General features: G+C 38.2%; 1 protein-coding gene across 11 annotated transcripts in view; it reads left to right on the top strand.

Annotated features, from left to right (window-relative positions):
• The window catches only part of dysf (dysferlin, limb girdle muscular dystrophy 2B (autosomal recessive)), a 95,575-nt gene extending 71,820 nt beyond the window's left edge, over positions 1-23,755 (top strand). For 9 of the 11 annotated variants that reach the window (XM_051899612.1, XM_051899607.1, XM_051899606.1 and 6 more), the window contains 15 exons: positions 3,728-3,826; positions 7,499-7,627; positions 9,867-10,022; positions 10,628-10,719; positions 11,029-11,199; positions 12,381-12,523; positions 14,082-14,221; positions 14,976-15,064; positions 15,153-15,248; positions 15,532-15,673; positions 18,452-18,551; positions 19,426-19,598; positions 20,956-21,065; positions 21,222-21,369; positions 21,998-23,755. In XM_051899612.1, the coding sequence (XP_051755572.1) occupies positions 3,728-3,826; positions 7,499-7,627; positions 9,867-10,022; positions 10,628-10,719; positions 11,029-11,199; positions 12,381-12,523; positions 14,082-14,221; positions 14,976-15,064; positions 15,153-15,248; positions 15,532-15,673; positions 18,452-18,551; positions 19,426-19,598; positions 20,956-21,065; positions 21,222-21,369; positions 21,998-22,057 (1,848 nt within the window). In that variant the 3' untranslated portion in view covers positions 22,058-23,755. The remainder of the gene's footprint in view (positions 1-3,727; positions 3,827-7,498; positions 7,628-9,866; positions 10,023-10,627; positions 10,720-11,028; positions 11,200-12,380; positions 12,524-14,081; positions 14,222-14,975; positions 15,065-15,152; positions 15,249-15,531; positions 15,674-18,451; positions 18,552-19,425; positions 19,599-20,955; positions 21,066-21,221; positions 21,370-21,997) is intronic. The other 2 variants (XM_051899611.1, XM_051899605.1) reach the window with 1 other exon arrangement.
• The last annotated feature ends 556 nt before the right edge of the window (positions 23,756-24,311 follow it).

Genomic DNA, 24,311 nt, shown 5'->3' with positions numbered 1-24,311 from the left:
TATTGTTGTCAACTGTGGTAAGACTTTGCGATTTACATCGACATCTTTTATATTTACTCACTGCGTCTAAAATCACATGATATCTGAGTAGGTACTTCATTCAAATAAGAAATTACCTTGTCACTGTTAAAATAGTATGTTCTACATAGTATGTATGCGTGTAGTATGAATGAAATTCGGATCTGCCATGTTGTCATGTGACTTGCAGTGTCAGTTATGTCAGTTATGTCACCTTACCTTACTCAACGGAAGTAGTAGGTACTTTTTGGCTACTGTTTTATGAATACCATGAATTTTGGACATACTTTGGTCCACGTACTGTTTATCGCCTTCTATATAGTAGGAAAGTAGACATATTTGGATGCAGGCACAGTTACTAGTGAATACGGCTGTTATCCCCAAACAATGACTGTGTGAATGTAGCCTAAACAGACTAGTGAAGTTTTGCTGTTAAACAGCATTACTGTACTGCTCCACCAGGTAGAAGAGTACAGAAGTATACTGTAGTTTTCAGAATGTATACTGTTTAGTATATATCAGGGGTGGCGAACTCCGGTCCTGGAGAGCCTCAGTCCTGCAGAGTTTAGCTCCAACCCTGATAAAAACCCACCTGCCTATAGCTTTCTAGCAACCCTTCAGACCTTGATTAGCTTGTTCAGGTGTGTTTGATTAGGGTTGGCGCTGAACTCTGCAGGACTGTGGCTCTCAAGACCGACGTTAGCCACCCCTGGTATATGTATATATGTATACGCTGGCAGCCTCTACTGCACTCCATCACAGCATTCATGAAAAACTAAGGACTGAATTGTAAAGTCGTGGAAGAAATTTAACCTACTTTAGAACCTACAGGTTTTCCACCAACTCTGTCACAAATTCCTGAAGCCATTTAGGATAATGTTTATATTTCTGAATGTACAGTATATTCAAAAGTTTGTTCAGTGCTCAATTATTACCAACTTTATTTGGTTATTTTTCATTACTAGTGCATATAAGCCTTTTTAGACCCAAAGCTAACACTACCAGTGCCCTACATCAACCTTTACCTCAGGAATTGAGAATGTTTGCAACCATTTTAACAGGTTTTGCATGAATGAATTTTTGGAGGAGCAGTGAAGTTCCCTGTTTTCCCTCTGCCTTTCCGACCACCCTGTTCCAGTACCAAGCCACCCTGGGGCATAGAAACCAATATAAATACTCTCATTTTCATAAATTTCTAAGTTCCTGATGTCTGAAATCTTATCATACCCATAACATTATCTTTTCATCTGTATAACATCTCTTTCGACGGTGTGTTTCCATTTTTGCGAGCATGCACGCACATATACACGCAGGTTTATATGGAGCAGTACTTATTTTAATAATACCCTTAAGCCCTAAAACCTTTGGGTAGAGTATAGAATAACTAAACACATACATCTGGTGCACTTGAAGTGTCTGGGTGACCAGACGAACATTCACACACGCTCATTACACATCATTTCAGAGGCAAAATGGAACATTATTTCCTTGGTCACATGCACTCCGATTAACACAAACTTTCGCACAAACACCTAAGACGCACACACAGTAACTCAGATGGAAACATGGCTGTCACGGCGTCCTTAGGCTCTGCTTTAATAGCTCTGTCAGACAAAGAGAGGAGACATGTGGCAGTACTATGAAAAGCACCATTCAGGGCCGTTAAGGCTGCTGCACAGCCAGGCCAACTCAGCTTAAGTGATTCTGAAGGCTGCTTCACAATACACTGCAAATCCTTTCCGCACACCCAGTCCCATTTACCCCGTGTGCCGCCTCTGGGTAGACGCTTGAACCAGGGGACACTTCCCCCAAAAACATTCCCTTCATGTTACCTTCACCTTCCTGCTTTTTTTCTGCTCATCTCTTTCTCTCTGTGGATTACCAGTGTTGTTGAGTAATTTTTCTTCTTTATTTCTCCTCAGTCCTTTAGCCTGTTCTGACTTCAGGTTATGCACACGTCTCTTATGTAAACACTTGACTCCTATTGAAATTATTCTTTAGAGAAAATACTGAACTTTCTATTCAAAAGTGTGTGTCAGTAAGGTCTTTTTTTAAATGTTTTTGAAAGAAGTCTCTTATGCGCAACAAGGTTGCATGTATATGATCAAAACAAGCCAGTAATATTTCCAGGGAGATAGTAAGATGAAAAGTGTGATAAACAAAGCTCCAGAATTGCTCAGATTATATTAGTCTCTGTAAAATGACGAAAACACAGAAAAAAAAAAAGAAAAAAAAAAACTCATTTAATGCCTTTTTATTTTAGCAAACTATGAATAATTCAAAACAAGCTGTATGTACGAAAGATTTAAAGTTTGTCTTGCTAATTTTTTTTTTTTTTTTTTTAACCATTTCCAAAGCAAAGTAGATTCAAACTCATGTCACCCACATATAACTCATTCATAACTCAATGTGTCAGAGGAAGTGCACCCACTGCTATAGGCAATAAATATATTGTACAACACACATGTACAAACACAGTGTGTGACAGTAAACAGGATATTGCCTCCATGTACAGACATACTGTAAACACACACATAATATTGTACAGCAGTGGTATATGACACACTTTGACACAAGTACACACACATTCCTTGGCACTGCAGTGGCATGTGGGGTAATTAAGCAACACTGTTGGCCCCCCTGCCTGGCCACCAAAATGCACACCACTCCGCCACACTCCTCAACCACTAAGAGGAGGAAAAAAAACCAGCACGTCCCGGCATTGCTCCACCACTACTGTTTTTCCTCCCTCATCGTAAAAGTTAAAAGAACGATGGAAGTGAAACTTGAAGTCTCTCCTCTGGTTCCTCGAGTCGAAACTGGCCTTCTAGAAGAGAAAGAAGTGTGTGTGGGTGCAGCCAACGGAGGGATCTCTTCTCTCTCAAACACACTGTGTTTTATGCCATGGTGGCTCAGTCTGTCTTTCATCCATCTGTCAAACACCCACACACACACATGAATTTGCACAAGACTCACATAATCAGACTACTCTTTTGTTTCTTGTTTTGAGGCAGTGTCACTTGCAGAGGGTGTTGTCCTCATTAACACCACTCTTTTGTCTTTTTTTTGGATGGGAATGTGGTGCTGGCTAAGGTGGGAACTGGCTGATTTGTACCTTTTTGAAAAATTCCCACACTTTCCACATGAAATGAGTGAGCGTTGGCGAGACTAGCGGTATCAGTGGCGATTAGCACATCAAATTGCAGCAGAACATCAGCGCTCCTGAATTATACCAGTGAAAGTACCAGGAAAATGACAATATAAAAGCTTTCTTTCTAGTTTCAGTTGATATGTTTACAATTACCAGCATTACAGCAGAGGAATGATTTATCAGTCACTTATGGGAAAGATTAAGTTATGGAAAAGGTTGTTTCCACTGGTCGTTTGGTCTTTGGATGGTGTCACTGTCACTCATGCATGTGTCTGCTTAAAATATTTTGACATTTGAGGGCATTTTCTCTTGACTCTTTCTTTCTTCACTTTTTCTAACCTTGTCTTATTTTTTTGTGTTGAATTTGTCGGACATGCTTTAGATGGGGCGGTGGGTAAGTTGAGGCTTTCAGACTTGACGTTCCTATTCATGAAATTACTGATTTAATTAAGCAAGGGTCTACTGAATGAGGGATGTGGTGTCAGATATGTATAGACCATCCTTGCTTGTAATGTTTCGTTCTTTCTGTTCTCTTATTTTCTTGCTCTGTGTCAACAGCAGGATGACTTTATGGACTGGTGGAGCAAGTTTTATGCCTCCACAGGTGAGAGGAACAAGTGCGGAAGTTATCTGGAGAAGGGCTTCGATACACTGCAGGTAAGACATCAAAGTAATGTTGTCCCTTATGTTGTTCCAAACACGTATGACCGACTCGATTTCATACTTCTGCAGAACACAAAAGAAGATATTTTGAATAACTGTTTTTGTCCATACAATGAAAGTCAATGGGGCCCAAAACAACATTAGACCCCCCCAAAAAACACTAAGGCTTTTCACACTGCACTTAACCCTGGGGTATCAGTGATCTAAACTGTGCTTTTAACCCAGGGCATAGAACGTTTCACACTTATAATTTAGAAACAGGGTTAGCACCACTTTTTACCCGGGATTATGAAACCCTGGCCTGCTCTGGAGCAGGGTTAGCACCACTTTTGCAGTGTTAACCTACTCTGCGGTGTCAAACTTGTGCAGTGTGAAACAATGCTGTGTTAGAATGTTACAGCTAGAAACAGAAACCAAATTGCGTGCCTCATATTCACATGCTTTGGATAGTCACAGAAACACTGTTGTGTTGTTTCAATGTTTGCGGGGAAAAATGTTTTATTCTTAATTCTATAGTGCAAAAAGTCTCATACGGGAAAAACTTGATAAAGGTCAATATATACAGGGCACAGGGCAATATATATTACTAGGATGTGCAATGCAAGAGCCTTTATGTAAATAGGTTGCATACTGTGTTCGTTCAATCAATGACTTTGACACTGCAAATCTGCGAATAAGAACATTAAAGGGTTAGTTCACCCAAAAATGAAATTTCTGTCATTAAATACTTACCCTCATGTTGTCCCAAACCCGTAAGACCTTCTTTTATCTTCGGAACACAAATTAAGATAATTTTGATGAAATCCGAGGGTTTCTGAACCAGACATAGCTAGCAACTTTATTGCACTTTCCAGAAAGACTACTAAAAATAGTCCATGTGACTACAGTGGTTCGACCTTAATATTATAAAGCAATGAGAATATTTTCTGTGCGCAAAAACAAAAAAAAAATAACGACTTTATTCAACAATTTGAACTGTTGTCATACGCTGTTGGCGTAGTGAACGCAGTGCAGCACTTCCGTGTTTACGTTCGAATGCTGGCTCGGTATTGGCCGACGCTGTATATGTGAAATACGCAGGAGCCGGCCAATACTGAGTCGGCATTCTGATGTAGGACCTGGAAGTGCTGCACTGCGTTCACTACGCCAACAGCGTATGACAACGCTCGTTGCTTCATAACATTAATAGTCCACCCAAAAATTAAAATTATCCCATGATTTACTCACCCTCAAGCCATCCTAGGTGTATATGACTATCTTCTTTCAGACGAATACAATCGGAGATATATTTAAAAATATCCTTAGTCCTCCAAGGTTTATAATGGTTGTGAATGGGGGGCCGCATTTTGAAGCCAAAAATAATGTATCCATCCATAAAAAAAGTAATCCATACGACTCCAGTGGGTTAATAAAGGCCTTCTGAAGTGAAGCAATGCGTTTTTATAAGAAAAATATTCATATTTACAACTTTATAAATTCAAATAACTAGCTTCCTGTGGACGAGCGTATGCAGAATGCGCAAGTCGACTTGCCCAAATGAGTAATCCTGACGCGATGTATGACGCAGGATGTTGGAGTATTGTAAGCTTAGACGCCTCTCGCAGTTCAAACAAATAGGGCTGTGCAACAAATTTAAGCTCCTCTTCTCTTGTATCGAAATCATCAAACATTTCTCTTTAAAAATGATTGTTTTAGACTTATAATCCGTGACCGGTGATTTGTTTTGCTCTATCCTCTGCGCCTCCATGTTCGTCATTACGTTGTGCGTCAGGTCAAAGGATACTCTTCCGCCGCAAATCGACTTGCGCATTCTGCGTACGGTCGTCCACCGGAAGCTAGTTATTTGAATTTATAAAGTTTTAAATATGGATATTTTTCTCGCTTTCTATCTTCGCTTCAGAAGACCTTTATTAACCCCCTGGAGTCGTATGGATTACTAAATATCTTAATTTGTGTTCCGAAGATGACCAAAGGTCTTACAAGTTTGGAACGACATAAGAGTGTGTAATTAATGACAGAAATTTCATTTTTGGGTGAACTAACCCTATAACACAGGGTTTAGAAATGAACAGTGTGAAACGTCAGCTTACAAATACACAGAATTCAATTTTAACCCTGGGTAAAGTATGAGCAGTGTGAAACAAAGTAACCCAGGATTCCATTTACACAGGGTTTAGAATGAAAAGCCTTCAAGACATTTTAAAAAAATATCATCTTTTGTGTTCCACAGAAGAAAAAAAGTCATACTGGTTTGGTACGACATGAACATGAGTAAATGATGACTTTCAGTTTGGAGGGAACTATCCTCTTGAAAAAAACAGTTCATGCTTTCCTACAGAGCTAGAGAATAAAAAGTTCTTTGTGGAACTTGAAGGAATAATTCACCCAAAAATGAACATTTTGTCATTGTTTATTCATACTCATGTCTTCTCAATGGCACGTCTAACATGATCCCAGCGGTATTAAATTTGTACATGGAGATTAACAACAAAAGTTTATCGTAACTATAGTGACATTATCAGTGCCCAAGCGAAACCAACATAAGGATGCCAGAATCAGAGGTCGCAGAAACATCAGCTCCACAGTCGAACTTCAAAGCCCTGTGGTCTCCTTAGGGAGTGCATATGCCTACTTTCAAACACTCACTCACCCCAACTCCAGTCCACTCCAGCCCACTTCCCACAAGCTTATCCATTTATAATAGAGCCAGTGGCTGCCAGATTCCCAACTTTTCCGATGAATTCATGTCGGGGTTGCCGCAGGGGGATAACCAAGTGCAGACAAGGGCTCCGTTACTGACGTCATCGAGCCGTTTTCCCCCCAGCCCACACCTCCCTATCATCCCTCGATCTCTGGCCGGTTTGTCAGCGATCTCCCCTGTCACCACGTTTGCTCTCTACTTGCCTTAGCCACTCTTTCCAACCTTTCCAATCTAAACGTGTCCATTAGTCATCTGGCAGGGGCCTTGGGTCTCAGGACTACCTGCGAGGAACAGGCCCAGTTGTTGGCTGCCACCGTGTGAGAGTGTCCCACGCACGGGGAGGAGCGGCAGACAGAAACACTTTCCCTAAAACTGCTGAGATGAGCTGTTATTTTGGGCTTATGGTGCCTGAGGGAGAGATAAGGCAGGGAAAGAGCAAAAGAGACTGGGAGAGGGTTTCATGTGATGTGTGCCGTGTCACACGTTCAGGGACCGGGCCTGAGTGAGTCAACTAGAAAAACAGAGCGACTCGCTTATGAGGATTCCTTCATACTTTTGTCACTAAGTTGTCTCCTGGGTGGCCGTTTGGTTGGAGAGTTGTGCGCCGCTAGTTAAAAGTTGTGTAATGTCACGGCAAAGCATATTTTCCTTGGGCACAAATCGTTTTTGCGCATTTTATTGCCGTTTTTAAACATTCTCATAATCAGGAATTTCCAGATCTTTTTGCATTAATGGTGCATTTGAGGTAGTTTGATTTGTGCCTGAAATGTTAAACCCACAATTAAAGATCCCAGAGTCCAAGATTCTTAAAGAAAACTGCTTTGGCAAGACAAACAATGGATGTCTTGTACATAGTGTGTGTCCTTTCAGCCCTTTGAGTTGATTAGAGCACATTTTTAAAGAACTAGATCTGCATACAAATCATATATCACAAAATACTCATTCTCATGTGCTTCCTTTCTCAGGTATATGACAGAGAACTGGAGAAAACTGAAGGCTTTGAGCAGTTTGCCGATTTCTGTCAAACATTTAAACTTTACCGTGGAAGGACCCAGAATGAGAGTGAAGACCCTTCTGTTGTTGGAGAGTTCAAGGTAGGGTCATTATAATATCTCAGCTACTATCAGCTGCAATCACATGTGCTCTCAGTCTCCAAGAGGGAAAACATTCACACATCGGCAGATGAAGCAGGGGATGGGTGTCAATGCTTATTAGCTGAGCTAATAAAAAGTCAATGAATCGGGTCTTCTAATTAATTGAGACTTTATCTGAACACATACTTGCATCTGGCAGGTTCAGTTTGTACTTTGTCAAATTTACCTTCGAATAATTTGTTAATTTAGAGCTTTTTGCAACAGATAGAGTCTCATGCCATTCCTTTGGTGAACTCCCAAAACGTGTCTTCTTTACAGACACTGCTTCTTAAAATCAGAGGTTCTTCAGTAGTTCTTTGCAGGGCCTATAGGTAACCGTAACCATCTTATAAAGAGCCATGTTATGGGTTCTTGGGGTGGCTATATGGCTTTAATGGAGATTAAAATGTTCTTAAAGATACATTCTGGGTTCCTCAGGTCATTGTACTGGTTTCTGGGTTCTTTAAGGGTTAGTTCACCCAAAAATGAAAAATCTGTCTTTAATTACTCACGCTCATGTCGTTCCACACCTGTAAGACCTTCGTTCATCTTCAGAACACAAATTAAGATATTTTAAATCCGATGGCTCAGTGAGGCCTTCATTGCAAGCAAGACAATTAACACTTTCAAATGCCCAGAAAGCTACTAAAAACATATTTAAAACAGTTCATGTGACTACAGTGGTTCAACCTTAATGTTATGAAGTGACGAAAATACTTTTTGTGCGCCAAAAAAAAAATAAAATAAAAAAAAATAACAACTTCATTCAACAATATCTAGTGATGGGCGATTTCAAAACACTGCTTCATGAAGCTTCGTAGCTTTATGAATCTTTTGTTTCGAATCAGTGGTTCAAACTGCCAAAGTCACGTGATTTCAGTAAACAAGGCTACGTTATGTCATAAGTGTTTTGAAATTTCAATGGTTCACGTGACTTTGGCAGTTTGATACACGCTCCGAACCACTGATTCGAAACAAAAGATTCGTAAAGCTTCGAAGCTTCATGAAGCAGTGTTTTGAAATCGCCCATTACTAGATATTGTTGAATGAAGTTGCTATTTTGTTTTGCACAAAAAGTATTCTCGTTGCTTCATAACATTAAGGTTGAACCACTGTACTCACATGAACTGTTTTAAATATGTCTTTAGTACCTTTCTGGGCATTGAAAGTGTAAATTAACTTGCTGTCAAAGGAGGCCTCACTGAGCCATCGGATTTTATCAAAAATATCTTAATTTGTGTTCCGAAGATGAACGAAGGTCTTACGGATGTGGAACGACATGAGGGTGAGTAATTAATGACAGAATTTTCTTTTTTGGGTGAACTAACCCTTTAAATCACCAGTACATTGATGGTTTCTGAAGAATAGGGAATAAAACATTTGTGTTAAACAAAATTAATATTCCCACAAAAATTTTAATGTTGTCAACATGTCATTATTATCTCTCTTCTGTGGTAAACAATTGATGTTTTATATAATTTCAGACTAGAAGTTTAATGACACAAGTATAGTATTTATTAATATTTTGATTTTATATTTTTAGTTTTTATTTTAGTTTAAGTTTTAGTTGTGATTTTGTAATTTTATTCATTTTTATTTTCTATTTAGCTTTAATTTGTTTTTATTTTAGTTTTGGTAATTTAAAATGTTTTCATGTAATATTTATAAGTTAAGCTCTATTTCAATTAATAAAAACAATTTTTAATAGTTTTAATTTTAACACAAAAAAACTTTTTACACCACAAAAAAAAAAAAAAAAAAAAAAAAAAAAAAAGCAAAAAAATCCCATAAAAGTAGTCCATATAACTTATTAAAGTTGTACACAATCTAAAAAAGTCTCCTGACAATAATATGGGGTGGAACTTTTGGTTTTGTAAATGATTTATTTTGACTAAATGATTTTCATTTTTTGGTGCACTATTCCTTTAAAAATACTCTCCTATGGCATCCGGCACATGGCTGTAAAACCCATTTTGGTTCTAATTGGAACCTTTAATTTGAAGAGTGTAGATGTTTTTTTCTGGTTTATTTGGATTACAACTGGTTTAGTTCTAGTAGGATTTGAGGGAACTAAATTTGAGGGATTAAAGTGTAATTTGAGGTCTGTCTGGAGGCCCCAGACAGCAGGTTTCCAGAAAAAAAAAAAGTAAAACTAAATTGCACCATGAGTTACCCTGACTCCTGTCCCGTCCTCCTTCAGGGTTCATTTAAGATCTATCCATTGCCTGATGATCCCTCTATGCCTGTACCCCCACGCCGGTTCTGCAAACTCCCCCCGAACGGAATAGAGGAGTGCCTGGTACGCGTCTACATCATCCAGGCCTATGGCTTACAGCCCAAAGATGCCAATGGCAAGGTAGGTGCGACATAAAATACATCAAAAAGGAAAGGAACATGGTAACTAGCCGTTTGCTTTTCAGTGTCCTTGTATACGGCTCGGGGTTGGGAGAGGTTGTTACAACAGCCCTTGTATTTTCACTAGATGCATTCACAAATCTCTGTAGTTTTTTGTCAGCCAGACGAGCCCTTTGCGAAAGCCTCTGCAGTGCCAGAGTCATAAGAGAGCAGAGAAATTGCTTTATGAAAACATGGAGCCACCCTTTTACCCACAACCATAAACTCTCAATCGCTGCCCGAGACCTAGCCAACACGCCACCACCGTTGGCCCTGCGTCAGATGGGCTTTCCCTTCATTAGTTGCGAATATGCTAAGATGACGTCCTTTCATCACCTACTCAGGCCAGGAGTTATGATATGGAACATTTCACACATGTACTCGCTGCCTATGAAACACGCACTGATCACAGAGATTTGATGCTTTTTTCCACCGTGAGAGCAAAGAGCGGTTGTTTTAAGTACAAAAAGAGGGTGTGCTTTTTTGGATATTGTTGCTTATAGTATATATGTGTGAGTGTGTGGCTATGTTAACACATACTAACAAGCACTTCTTGTTCTTTCATAGTGTGACCCCTATGTTAAGATCACACTTGGCAAGAAATCAGTCGATGACCACGACAATTACATACCCTGTACTTTGGACCCTGTCTTTGGAAAGTGAGTATGTCTCTTTTTTCTCTCTCTTTCTTTCTGTCTCTTTAAACAGATTCTCACACACACATTCAGAAATACGTCATGGCAAGGACTGATTATACCAGCAGGGGCCGCCACACTCATAATAATGCTGACTCCTCTAATTCTAAGAGTCTTGATGTTGGATACGTGCAAGAAGGAATGTTTGATCTGGTGGCTAAAAGATACAGAGACAAAATACAGAGCATGTGAATTGTAACTTTTGAAAACTTTTAAGCAAAATAATTTCTGACAAAAGGAAGTATTAATGTGTCTCTTTTGCTTCTCATTTAGAATGTTTGAGCTGACATGCTCTCTGCCTCTTGAGAAGGACCTAAAGATCATGCTTTATGATTATGACATGGTCACTAAAGATGAGAAAATCGGAGAGACCATCATTGATTTGGAGAATCGCTTCTTGTCGCGCCATGGTGCTCGCTGTGGGCTGCCACAGTCCTACTGTCTGTAAGAAATGGCTCTGTCTCTCATCCTATTTCCTTTCACCTCCCAGTTATTATTAGTAGTCATTATAAAAAATGTAAAGAACAGGAAATTCATGTTTAAGTTTTATCTTTTGGGAGCTATAACCTAGCCTTTGACCTTTGAATCCCATGGATTCAGTCATATTTGATCTCCATCTTCTTTGACTCTGCTGAAAAAAAACTGCTTAAATCAGTTTCAAATCAGTTGACTGGTCTTCTAGTGTGGCCAAGCTGTTTAGACTTGTCTGTTTTGCTGGACAACCAGCTAAACAAGTTGAATCCAGTTTACCCAAGCTGGTAGACCAGTGAAGACCAGCAATCCACTTTCCATAAAGGTACTAAAAACATATTTAAAACAGTTCATGTGAGTACAGTGGTTCTACCTTACTATAATAAAGTGACAAGAATACTTTTTGTGCGCCAAAAAAACAAAATAACGAATTTTCAACAATATCTAGTGATGGCCGATTTTTAAAACACTGCATCAGAGCTTTACGGATCAAATCAGTACTTCAGAGCTCCAAAGTCACGTGATTTCAGCAGTTTAGCCATTTGATGGGAGATCCGAATCACTAATTCGAAACAAAAGATTCGTAAAGCTCAGAAGCTTCATGAAGCAGTGTTTTGAAACCGGCCATCATGAGATATTGTTGAAAAGTCGTTATCTTGGGGTTTTTTTGGTGCACAAAAAGTATTCTCGTCACTTTATAATATTAAGGTAGAACCACTGTAGTCACATGAACTGTTTAAATATGTTTTTAGTACCTTTATGGATCTTGAGAGGTTTGGTGGCTTTGCTCTCAATAGAGGCCTCACTGAGCCATCGGATTTCATCACAAATATCTTAATTTGTGTTCTGAAGATGAACGAAGGTCTTACAGGTGTAGAATGACATGAGGGTGAGTAATAAATGACATTATTTTCATTTTTGGGTGAACTAACCCTTTAAACCAGCCTAAAGACATTTGCTGGTCTTAGCTGATTTAAGATGTTTTTTCTGGTCTCCAAACTTGGGAAATCATGCCCTAAATGTAAAACAAAATAATAATAATTAAAGTTTGGAGTAACTGTTGGCTGTCCCAACAACTGTGATAACACATTCTGCTCAGTTACAACCTTGGTTTTGCATTACAAATGAACTCTATGTTTCTGTGCCGACTCTAGGTCAGGAGTTAACCAGTGGCGAGATCAGCTAAAACCATCCCAGTTACTTCATCGTCTGTGCGAGAGGCGAAACTACAAACTGCCTGTCTACAAGCAAGATAGAGTCTATTTCAGAGGACAGGAATACACCATTGCAGACCTTGGTCAGTGTCCCAAACACTCACTGCAACTAGACCTAGTTTCCTACCACTGAATTGAATGGTCATGATATTAAATCGTTAATTCTGCGATTGTTGTTACCAAAGAGCAGCTTCTTAGAGAACTGTGCGCAGCAATGCACATGAGCGCGTACGTACGAATAAACATGAGCATCACGACCTATCAAACCCACCGGCTGGATGGCGAAAAAAGAAATTGGAAGTCTTTTCTTTGGAGCTGCTGAAAGCATTAGTCACGAGTAAGAGCTAATCAAAGCAGCAGCCTGACTCCATCACATCTTCCGTCATTAAAAAAAGTGAGCCGAGCACGAGATCGGCTGCGGTTCTGTGAAAACACTGACAGAAAAAGAATAACGATATATGTCTCAGTTTGTGCCATACATCATATCTGTGTGTGTGGGATCACAGAGCTGTCGGGGAGGCCGCTTGGCTGTTCTTGCTCGGGCGCTATGAGCGGAAAGAGTGAGTTGTTCCTCTGTGTGAAGAAAAACAAGTGCGATATTGTAAAGACGAAGGACCTGTGTAAACATACAGCACCTCTGACATAGTCATTCATTCACAGCAAATATATCATTCCTTGCCACAGCAAACTGACGTCCCGACCTGCTTTAAAGTGTGCCCTTGGGATGACAATGCTAACTAATGCTAGTTCACCATTAGGTGTGCATTATGTTGATCTTACTGATGTGTAACCTCCATCAGATCCTCCCAACACTTCTGGTTTGACCTCTTAGCCCTTAAAGTCCCATGGCCGTCTTTCTACCAGTCAGATGTCACACAGGGCCTACAGAAAGCCAAGCTCTCCAACCATTTTCTCTTCCATGATGCTTTGGGACGAGGTCGGCTTCAAATTTATGGTGAACTAGCATGCAAGCATGTTCAGCCAAGGTCAACACTGTGGCCAGTTTTTCAGCCTCCTGCTCCCGTGTCTCGCCGCGGAGGAATACTACATTTTTTTGTTTGGCCCACGTAACTGCGGCAACCCGCGCGTCAAAGCAATTATCAGGTGGCCATTTCAGGCATCCAACTTCATGGCAGAAATTGTCTTCCTCCACTTCAATCTTTTTCCTCTTTTCTCCACACTCCAACCATGTTTCCCTGAGGGACATGACACAGGGTTTCAAACCATAAACTCAACAGTGGACGTTTATTTTTTTTCTTCTCTCGCTCTCTTTTTATGCTTTTTGAAAGGGGAAACTCTCTTCTTAGATCAACAGCAATGAAATCAACGCATCATCTGAGGAACGGGGAAAGATAAACATTTCCGACTATTTAAGTGGAATGCTTCATGAATGTTGGCTTTTTTTCTGCTCTCGGTTATGACTTCATAAAACCCGATGCCCAAATGTTCTTCATATCAAATCAGAGGTTACATAGTGGTTCCATTTCATGGTTTTAATGGAAAATAACATTATGATGAATCTTCCTTATAACTGTTAAACAATTTTAAGCTAAAAAAAAAGTTGTCTCAACATTTTGGACCTTCTGCATCATGTGACTATAAACTACAATGACCTTATGGTTGACTACATTTGGCCCTCAGATGAAGGGAAACCTCTAAACCCTTACCTGGGACCAGTGATGGAGCGTCTAGCTCTGTTGGTGTTGAGAAGGCAGGGTCTGGTGCCTGAACATGTAGAGACGCGACCCCTCTACAGCCCCCTGCAGCCAGATATAGAACAGGTTACACAGGCTCATTTATTATTCCAAAAATATATTATATATTTATATATTATACAGTCAAACCAAAATTTATTCAGACACCTTGAACATTTCATTCATTAATACAGTTTAGTCACTATAGTTTAAAAAAATTGGTAATAAAATATGACAAGATCTCAGAGTTAAACTGTATCAGAAAAAATGAATCTTAATTATGTCACTAATGCAAACTAATGCTAACACTTAAGCAAAACATGGTCAAAGTGTCTGAATAATTTATCAATTTTACTGGTAGTCCACTGTATGAAGAATTTTTGGGTATAATATGTCACAGTTTACTTTATTTTGCTATCCTCACTTACATAAATGAAATATAGTTTCCTGCACCCACTAGTAAAAATATATCAAAAATATCAAAAATGTCTGAATAATTTTTGGTTTGACTGTATATTAAATAATATATAAAAACATATTATTTTATATTTATTAATTTAAATGTTTATTTTAGTAGATTTTTTTAGTAGTTGTGTAGTTTATTTTAAGTATGCAATTCATTTAATTATTTATTATTATATTTATAATATATTTATTATTAATTATTTTTATTTTATTCTATTTTAAATATGTAATGCTTTTTATTTCATTTTAATTTGTTTTTAAAAATGTAATGATTTTTATTATTATTTTTATTATTTTTATTTATTTCTTTTTTTTCATGTTTTTCATGAGTTGTCCTGTCAGTCTTCTCTGAGTGGTTTTATTTGCCAACACACAGGGGCGGATACAGTTGTGGGTGGACCTGTTCCCTAAATCTTTAGGTCCACCAGGACCTCCATTCAACATCACACCACGCAAAGCTAAAAAGTAAAAGCTTCGCCTTTGTTTAATATCTATCAGTTTGTCTCGAAACACGTTCAGAAGCATAACATGTCAATGTTTTCTGCTCCCATAGGTTCTTCCTGCGCTGTATTATATGGAACACAAGAGATGTTATCTTGGATGATGTCAGTGTTACTGGGGAGAAGATGAGTGACATTTATGTGAAAGGGTACATCTGGGTGTCATAAATGGGTTGCTGGGTTTGTGTGTATGAGCTCTGTTTAGATTAAGTTGTTATTGTTTCCCATGTCATGGGCCTGTTGCTTGTCTGTTGCCACTGTGACCAATAGTAACAACGGCATGCAAAAATTATCGATCAGTAGCAACAAACACACAGTTGCAAGGCAACCATAGACCCAAGCTGTAGGTCAATTACAGCTAAGCTCCATTGTCTTCTAATGTGTTGGAAATTATGTGTTGGGTAATTGCGAATGTTATTTTTTCAATCCTAGCTGGATGCAGGGCTACGAAGAGAACAAGCAGAAAACTGACGTGCACTATCGGTCGCTGGGAGGTGAAGGCAACTTTAATTGGCGGTTCCTCTTCCCCTTCCACTATTTACCTGCAGAACAGCTCTGCACCATTGATAAGAAGGTGAGGCGTAATCTAGGTTTAGTGGAAATAAAGAACAAGTGAGAAAGAAATGAAAGGGAAACTCCAACCCTGTCAGCATTTATATCCGCACGCTGCACTTCAGCTATGTTGCTGAAACACAAATCTTCTGCCTTGATTGAGTCTGAATAGTTGAATCCGAAGGTCACCCTGCGTGATTTGCAGAGGTTTTGTCTAACGCCCACATTTTGAAGGATATCACTGCAGTTGGCAGGTGTTTAATGCAATGTTTCAAACCCAGATATGTTGCAGGCTGCATCTGGCACACTCCCACTTACCGAAAGTGGTACATGAACATCTTGTAACAGCAAGACAGTCCAGACTTCAGCCAAGCCAGCTCAGGGAAAACAGCTGTGATGGACAAGGCACTTAAAGTGAGGTTTTGGCAGGCAAGAGATCAGTTATAGTAAGATTGAAGATAGCGGTTCCACCCATTAAACTGAGAGCGGCCCGCAACAGCTGTCAAACGATAGATCCACTTTGGCTGAGCTTTGTTGGAAGCAATACACAATAGAAGCGATACATAGTGAAACAGATTCTCTTGAATGAAACACTGCTCTCAGTGATAATTGGAAGTGAGTGCTTATTTGCAGTGTTTGTTTTGATGGAGCTGTATGCGGTTGTCAGGCAGGATGTGCAAACCGACGGGGCCTATTTACCGGTGAACGGCAGCAGTTCAGTTTATTATCCTCGTCGTGTTTGTCCACACATCCATCATGGGTACAGTACGGTGGGAATGCTATCATGCAGATGGAATCCTGTCTGGCGGTGGGGTGCAGAGTCAGGGCTGTAGTGGGAGTCGCTAACACTCTTTTCTGACTGGGACGTTTCTGTCGCTCTTGGTGGTTCTCACTCTCTCTCTGTCTCTCACCCTCTTTCTAATTCTGCTTCGCACATTCACGCTATCATTTCCTCACTCTGTCTTTCTCAGTCGTTGTCTTGATCTGTCAGTTTGTTTCTGCTTCTCTGTTGGTGGTGTAGCTCATTTCTTGGGCTGGTAACTAAAAGGTTGTTGGGGCTAATCTCACAAGTTAGGCACTTAGTAGTGATGCACAATATATATCAATTATTAGCTGATATTGGACATTATTTAATGTACTGGTATCTGATATATACATTTAATTGTTAATGCTCATTTTTCTTTTTTAGAATACCTTGGCCATAATCTAATACTAACTTATCTCTAAAGATATGTGACCCTGGACCACAAAACCAGGGTCAATTTAAATTGAGATTTATACATCATCTGAAAGCTGAATAAATAAGCTTTCCATTTATGTATGGTTTGTTAGGACAATAGGACAGTATTTGGCTGAGATACAACTATTTGAAAATCTGGAATCTGAGGGTGCAAAAAAATCTAAATATTGAGAAAATTGCCTTAGCAATACATATCCACTCACAAAAATACATTTTTGATATATTTACGGTAGGAAAGTTACAAAATACACTATATTGCCAAAAATATTGGGACACCCCCTCCAAATCATTGAATTCAGATGTTCCAATCACTTCCATGGCCACAGGTGTATAAAATCAAGCACCTACGCATGCAGACTGCTTCTACAAACATTTGTGAAAGAATGGGTCGCTCTCAGGAGCTCAGTGAATTCAAGCATGGTACCGTGATAGTTTGCTCACTACTAAATATTCCACAGTCAAATTTTAGTGGTATCTTAACAAAGTGGAAGCAATTGGGAACAACAGCAACTCAGCCATGAAGTGGTAGGCCACGTAAAATCACAGAGCGGGGTCAGCGCATGCTGAGGCGCACAGTGCGCAGAAGTCGCCAACTTTCTGCAGAGTCAATAGCTACAGACCTCCAAACTTCATGTGGCATTCAGATTAGAACAAGAATCAGGTCCATAAAGACATGGATGAGTGAGTTTGGTGTGGAGGCACTTGACTGGCCCTTAGAGTCCTGACCTCAAGCCAATAGAACACCTTTGGGATGAATTAGAGCGGAGACTGCGAGCCAGGCCTTCTCGCCAACATCACTGCCTGACCTCACAAGTGTGCTTCTAGAAGAATGGTCAAAAATTCCCATAAACACACTCCTAAACCTTGTGGAAAGCCTTCCCTGAAGAGTTGAGGCTGTTATAGCTGCAAAGGGTGGGCCAAATCCATATTAAACCCTACGGATTAAGAATTAAAGTTCATGTGCACATAAAGGCAGGCGTCCCAAAACCTTTGGCAATGTAGTGTATCTTCATGGAACATGATCTTTACTTAATATACTAATGATTTTTGGCATGAAAGAAAAATCCATAATTTTGACCCATAGAATGTATTGTTGGCTATTGCTGCAAATATACCTGTGCGACTTATGACTGGTTTTGTGGTCCAGGGTCACATATTACTGATGCTTTTTTAATTTATTGGTATCACTCGATTTTGGATATTTGATTGTGCATGCTCATTTACCTTATTTCTACATTTATATTACCTTTTCCATCATCTAACACTCCTTTAAGTTAATATTTAAAAGACTTACATTATTTGGCTTGACTTTTATGCAGCCAAAATATTGATATTGGTGCATCTCTAGCACCTAGTCCAGGTTGCTTGAAGTAATATACAAGTTAGGCTCACTAGACAACATTTGCTACATAATGTCGATTACAACCGAAAAAAATTACACTTGCCATGGTTACAGTAACACAATAAAATGAACGGTTACACTTACACCAGCAAAATGACAAATTAGTAAGTAGTTCTGATTGCACTTCTGTCAATCTCTCTGCGTTTCTTTTTCTGCAGGAGCATTTTTGGAGTCTGGATAAAGTTGAAACAAAACTTCCTCCTAAACTTTCTATCCAGATCTGGGACAATGACAAGTTCTCCTTTGATGATTTTCTTGGTAAGACCTAATAGTCATCCCTTGTGCCAGATAACTCCTCAACTCCCTTCCTCAGCTTTGCTACCCTCAGCAAATTTAGTCGTGTTAACCTTGCACGGCACCACAAAGCTGTTTTTCAAGCAAATTTTTCAGCCTTGACAAGAAAGATGAAAAACTTTTTGTGGGACTGGACCACACTGATAGGACCATGTGTGTGGTTTATTGTCATTAACCTATATGTCTGTCTATATGGATATGAGTGCACAGGGAGATGGTTACCAAAACCTGAACCTCCTTAACCTGTGTTAGGTTACCCACCACATTATTATGAAGCGTGACCGTCAGCATAAATGCACTTAACAACCTTAACGCAAATACATCATTCAGACCACACGGGTCCTCTATAACATCTTTACTGCTAATGTTATTATTATCAACTGAACCTAATTTCCAACATGTCAGCACAACTGGAAGAGAAATAAGTTATGATCTGACTCTTTAAAGACCTCTATAAAATACACAGATCTATGTACATTCGTAACATAATAATTAGCATCTGACCACAATGTGAAAACCTCAAAGAAAATGACAGACTGCCAACAGCAAAGGCTGAAGGACAAACATTTTTTCTGACTGATATTATGGGAAATGATTGGGAAAAGCAAGATTCAAACACTTGCTGACTTTTGCTATTCTACTCCATTATATTCTTTCTTTCTTTCACATAGAAAATATATATTTACATATTTTCAATTGTGTTAAATTTACAGACATTCTCTTTTCTTATATTTAATGTGCAGTCTTAGGTGAAGTCAACAGCACATTTTACTGCTGTGGTGTATCATTGAACTTCACGATTGTGGTGCTTAAGTTCTTCTCTCTCTCTCTTTCTAAGGCTCTTTGGAGATGGACCTGAACCATATGCTGAGTCCAGCAAAGTCTCCAGAGAAGTGTGGCCTTGACATGCTCTCTCAGTCCCAGGACAAACTGGTGTCTTTGTTTGAGCAGAAAAGTGTAAAAGGCTGGTGGCCTTGTGTGTGTGACAGAGAAAACGAGAAGATACTTGCTGTAAGAGCTGCACACAAACCAGGGTTATTATTGTGTTGAGAAATTCACTTTTTTTTCTTGTAAATACAATAGAGACCAAAAGTGATGTCCGGATGGGATATTTGATTCTAATGAGTCTACAAGTTCGATTAAACCATCAAAATATGAGCAAAATAAGGTTCATTAGTTAAACATTAGTTAATTTATTAACTAACATGAACTAACCATGAGCAATACATTTGTTACTGTATTTACTAATCTTCGTTAACATTAGTTAATGAAAATACAGTTGTTCATTGTTTGTTCATGTTAGTGCATCGTGCATTAACTAATGTTAACAAGATTTTAATAATGTATTAGTAAATGTTGAAATTAACATTAACAAAGATTAATAAATGCTGTATAAGTGCAGTTTATTAATAGCTCATGTTAACTAATGTAGTTAACCGATGAACCTTATTGTAAAGTGTTACCAATATATATATATATATATATATATATATATATATATATATATATTTTTTTAAATATTTTAACTATGAAGGAAGAACGAAACACTAAACTTGCTTAAGGTATTTGTCTGACAATTATTATTTGGCAAAAAAAGGCAAACTACAGCTACAGGTTTTATTTTACTATGCAAAAAAGAAATGCATACACTTGTTGATTTAACTTAAATTAAGTTACCTGGTTGCCTTAAAATTTTGAGTTCATCGAAATTAAAAATTTGAGTTAATACAATGAACGCGATTGGTTTAATCAACAGAAACTTAAAATATTATGTTATCTGAACCACATTAATTATCTAAGTTGATTTAACAAAAGAAAAAATGTTGTGATAACAAATCATGAAAATACTTTTTTACTGTGTAGAAAAACAAAAAGCTCACAGGAAAAAGCATACACTGACTACAACATAATCAGTTAATAATATTTTGTTGGTTCTCTCTTGTTTTTGCATGTGCTTATAATTTCTTTGTTTTACAGCTTGGTCAAAAATGATGTCTGCACAATTTGTTTCATTGCTTTATCACAAATAAAACAATTGACTCCAAACACAACTTACAATATGCTTACAAAATCTAACATTTGAATAAAGGGTGAAGATGCCGGACATCACTTATGGACACTATTATATGTTATTTATTTATAGCATAATACACATTTATAGTTTGCTTAGTTTCAATCCGTTTTATTTAGTTTTATATATATATATATATATATATTATTAATATTATTAAATATTAATATTAATATTAAAATTAAATATTAAATCATTTAAATATTATATATTAACATTAAAATATTAATATTAAATATTATAGTATGCATTTTCCAACTACCACTTTGTCTCTCTCTCTCTCTCTTTGTCATTCAGGGAAAGTTGGAAATGTCACTGGAAATCGTCTCGGAGCAGGAGCAGGATGAGAGGCCTGCAGGACATGGCAGAGATGAGCCCAATATGAATCCTCATCTAGAGGAGCCACAGTAAGTCAAGCACGCCTATCACAGTCATTCCTCTCACCAAATAACCAAAAAAAAGAAATGCTTTTAATATTAGCCTTTTTATGGGTCCTCATCACAAGGTGGGATTTATAGAATTTAATATAAGGTTACTAATATAGTGTCTGTTTCTATCTTCAGGCGTCCTGAGACCTCATTCCTTTGGTTCTCATCCCCATATAAGACGTTTAGGTTCATTGTGTGGAGGAGGTTTAAGTGGCTTATTTTGGGCCTCTTTATACTCTTTTTCATTATTCTCTTCCTTGGAGTCTTTCTCTACGCCTTCCCTGTAAGTATCTGTGTGTATGTGTGTGTACAAGCTTATGGTAGTAATTGTGTCAATGAAAGAAGAGGATTAAAGTGAAAATGGGGGTTTCTGTGATCATGAAGTGCAATCAGAGATGTGTGTCTCTGATCGTAGTTCAGGAATGTGGCATGTGTTATTCAGTATTGCGGACACATTCATACACGCAGAGTCATTCACACTGAAGACATTTCATACAGTTTTGTCTAACATAGTCAATGTACTGTATCATATATAGTTCAATGTATTTATATTATATTATACAAAAGTTTGGGGACAGTAAAATATTTTACAGATTTTTTTATTTAATTAATACATTTATTGAACAAGGCTGCATTACATTAATCAAAAGTAACAGTAAAGAAATTTATAATGTAACAAAAGATTTCTATTTCAAATAAACACTGCTCTTTTGCAATATTCTTCAAATAATTCTAAAAAAATGTATTGCAGTTTACACAAAAGAATTAAGCAGCACAACTGTTTTCGAAATTGATGATGAAATGTTACTTGAGCACCATATCAGAATGATCATGCATAATTTTTTTTACATTAATGTAAATATACCCATTTTAGAATTTTGTATTTTTAAATATTATTATAATTTTTACAGAACTATGCTGCTATGAAGATGGTTGGACCCTTCAGTGGAGTAGGAAAGGGAACACAGTGAGACTGTGATGGAAAAAGGACACAGACCCTCACGTTTCAAAACCAACCTCACCAAAAATCCATCCACGCATCTCTGTCCGTCCTACTGGAGAGATTACTTGTGCACATGTGCAAGCCAAGAGAAAGCTGAAGACGCGCTGAGATTATTTGAAGTCTTGTGTGCGTGTGCCTTTATGTGTTCGTTAGCCTGTTCTAGTCCTATATGCATGAAAGTTGCACATCATCTGTGTGTGTTTGTACATGTATTACACATCAAGCTCCCTGCCCTGTGTCTGACCTGGTCCTGAACTCACTTAATATTCTCTTTAACTCCCACTTACACTTTCATCTCCCTGCCTGTTTAATCCTTTTTCATGTCTCCTGTAAAACAGGGTTCTTTCTTCACAGCCAGATGCTTCTTTCTTCTTCCTTCACGCAGAGAGAGGGAGACAGAGCCGTGTCGCACCACCTCCTGTCCATTCGTTCCTCTCCTTTCCTTCCTTTAGGTTAACCACTGATTTGTACAGTTAGGCTGTAAGGTCCAAGACTGGCTGGTTATTAGCTGATCCCCCGCTGTCAGCAAGCCCACCTCTCTGATTACTATCACACTCTGTTATTTTGCTTTAGCGAAATCCCCACTAAATGGATTCGAGGTCAACTGTGGGTTGGCTATATCTGTGTGAATGTATATATGTTTGTGGAATGTGGGCTGTGAATGAGAACAAGAGATAAAAGACTTGTTTATTTGTGTAAATGTTACACTCGGGCTCCGGTGCCTTTGTGCCTTTTTGCTTTTTACTCTGTAAAGTGAAAATGAACAGGCGCATCTGGAAGAAGTTGCCAGACTTCTAAACATGCCTGTGAATGAGCTGTTACATGACAAAATACAAAAATTGCTTGTTTTCTCTCCATGACCAGGTCATGGGCTCCTCTTCTACCTAGTTAAGTGAGTATAAACTGTTGTGGAGTCACAGTTAGTAAAACTGGAATCTCAAAACTGTGTTACACAAGGGGCATCTGTTGTCAACTTTGTGCATTCTCATATTACATTTATCTGATGGCAAAAATCATACTATCTTCTCTATGAACAGGAAATGTCAAGAGATTTGGGTTAATCCGACATAATCTGTAGGATTTCCAGAAGTGTTTACATTTTATTCTTAAAAAATGAGGGTAATGTAAAGAAGAAAGTATTTGGTGTTTTCATAAACGTCACTGATTCGACAGTAAAGAGAATGCATTCCTATCTCAGTCACAGAAAATACAAGAAGTGTAATTTCAATTTAATTTTTTTTTTTCTCATTTATAACACTATTTTCTGCACATCTGTGCATGGATCTACACTATCACTCATTTATGAAAGTAAAATGAATCAAAAATCCTTGCATTTAAGTAAAAAAAAATACTCTTGCCAAATATTGTACAGTATATAGCTGAATAACTGCATTTATGCAAACACACATCCCCTCTGGTAATGCTGAGCATCTATAAAAAGTTGTCATTCATATACAAGTTTCACAACAATTCTCTTAATTTGACAATCAAGATGGATATTTCTGTTATCGGACTTATGAATGATGTTTTGCAGTTTTACTGTAATGATGCATGTCGTCTAATTGCCTTAAAGCTTCTGCTATCATGAATTCACTGTGATAAATCAACTATATTTGTATCTCATGAGCACTGTATGCTATGATCAAATATATACCTATATATATTATATTCTGTATATTTTGATCTTTTCTGATTGAGCCATTTTGAGTCCGATGTAACTGGAGTCTGTTCTAAAGAACCGTGTTGATTTGATTTGATTTTTTTCCCCCCACCAGATCTGTGGACCACCTTATGTGCAGATTTAACCTTTTAAAGCCAAACCACAACAGACTGGTCAGGGTGTTTGACTTGAGAGCAAATTAGAAGCACTCCAGTGCCTAGCCAGGGATTCATGGAGCCAACGGCAACTTACTATTGCATTTCTACCAGCTGTTCTGTAAAGTGAGTGATTAAAAAAAAAAAAAAAAAAATCATACTGCATATTCTTTGATACAATAATACAGTGTTCTCAGTTCACTTTTCTTTTGGTGTAGGGTACTCTTGCATGGGTTTTGTTAACACATAACAGTGCAGGGAGGAAATGTTAAATGTTATAACGTCGTAAATCTGGTGAGTATGACACCGTTTTGAAGGGGCACTGTATCTCTCACATTTATTGTAACCAGGTTACACTATAGAGAAATAGCCACATTATAGTATCCAGTGCATGTTATAACAGAGTG

The sequence above is a fragment of the Ctenopharyngodon idella genome, chromosome 7 (assembly GCF_019924925.1).
Source record: "Ctenopharyngodon idella isolate HZGC_01 chromosome 7, HZGC01, whole genome shotgun sequence".
Lineage (NCBI taxonomy): Eukaryota > Metazoa > Chordata > Actinopteri > Cypriniformes > Xenocyprididae > Ctenopharyngodon > Ctenopharyngodon idella.
This window is presented reverse-complemented; position numbering and strand designations above follow the sequence as displayed.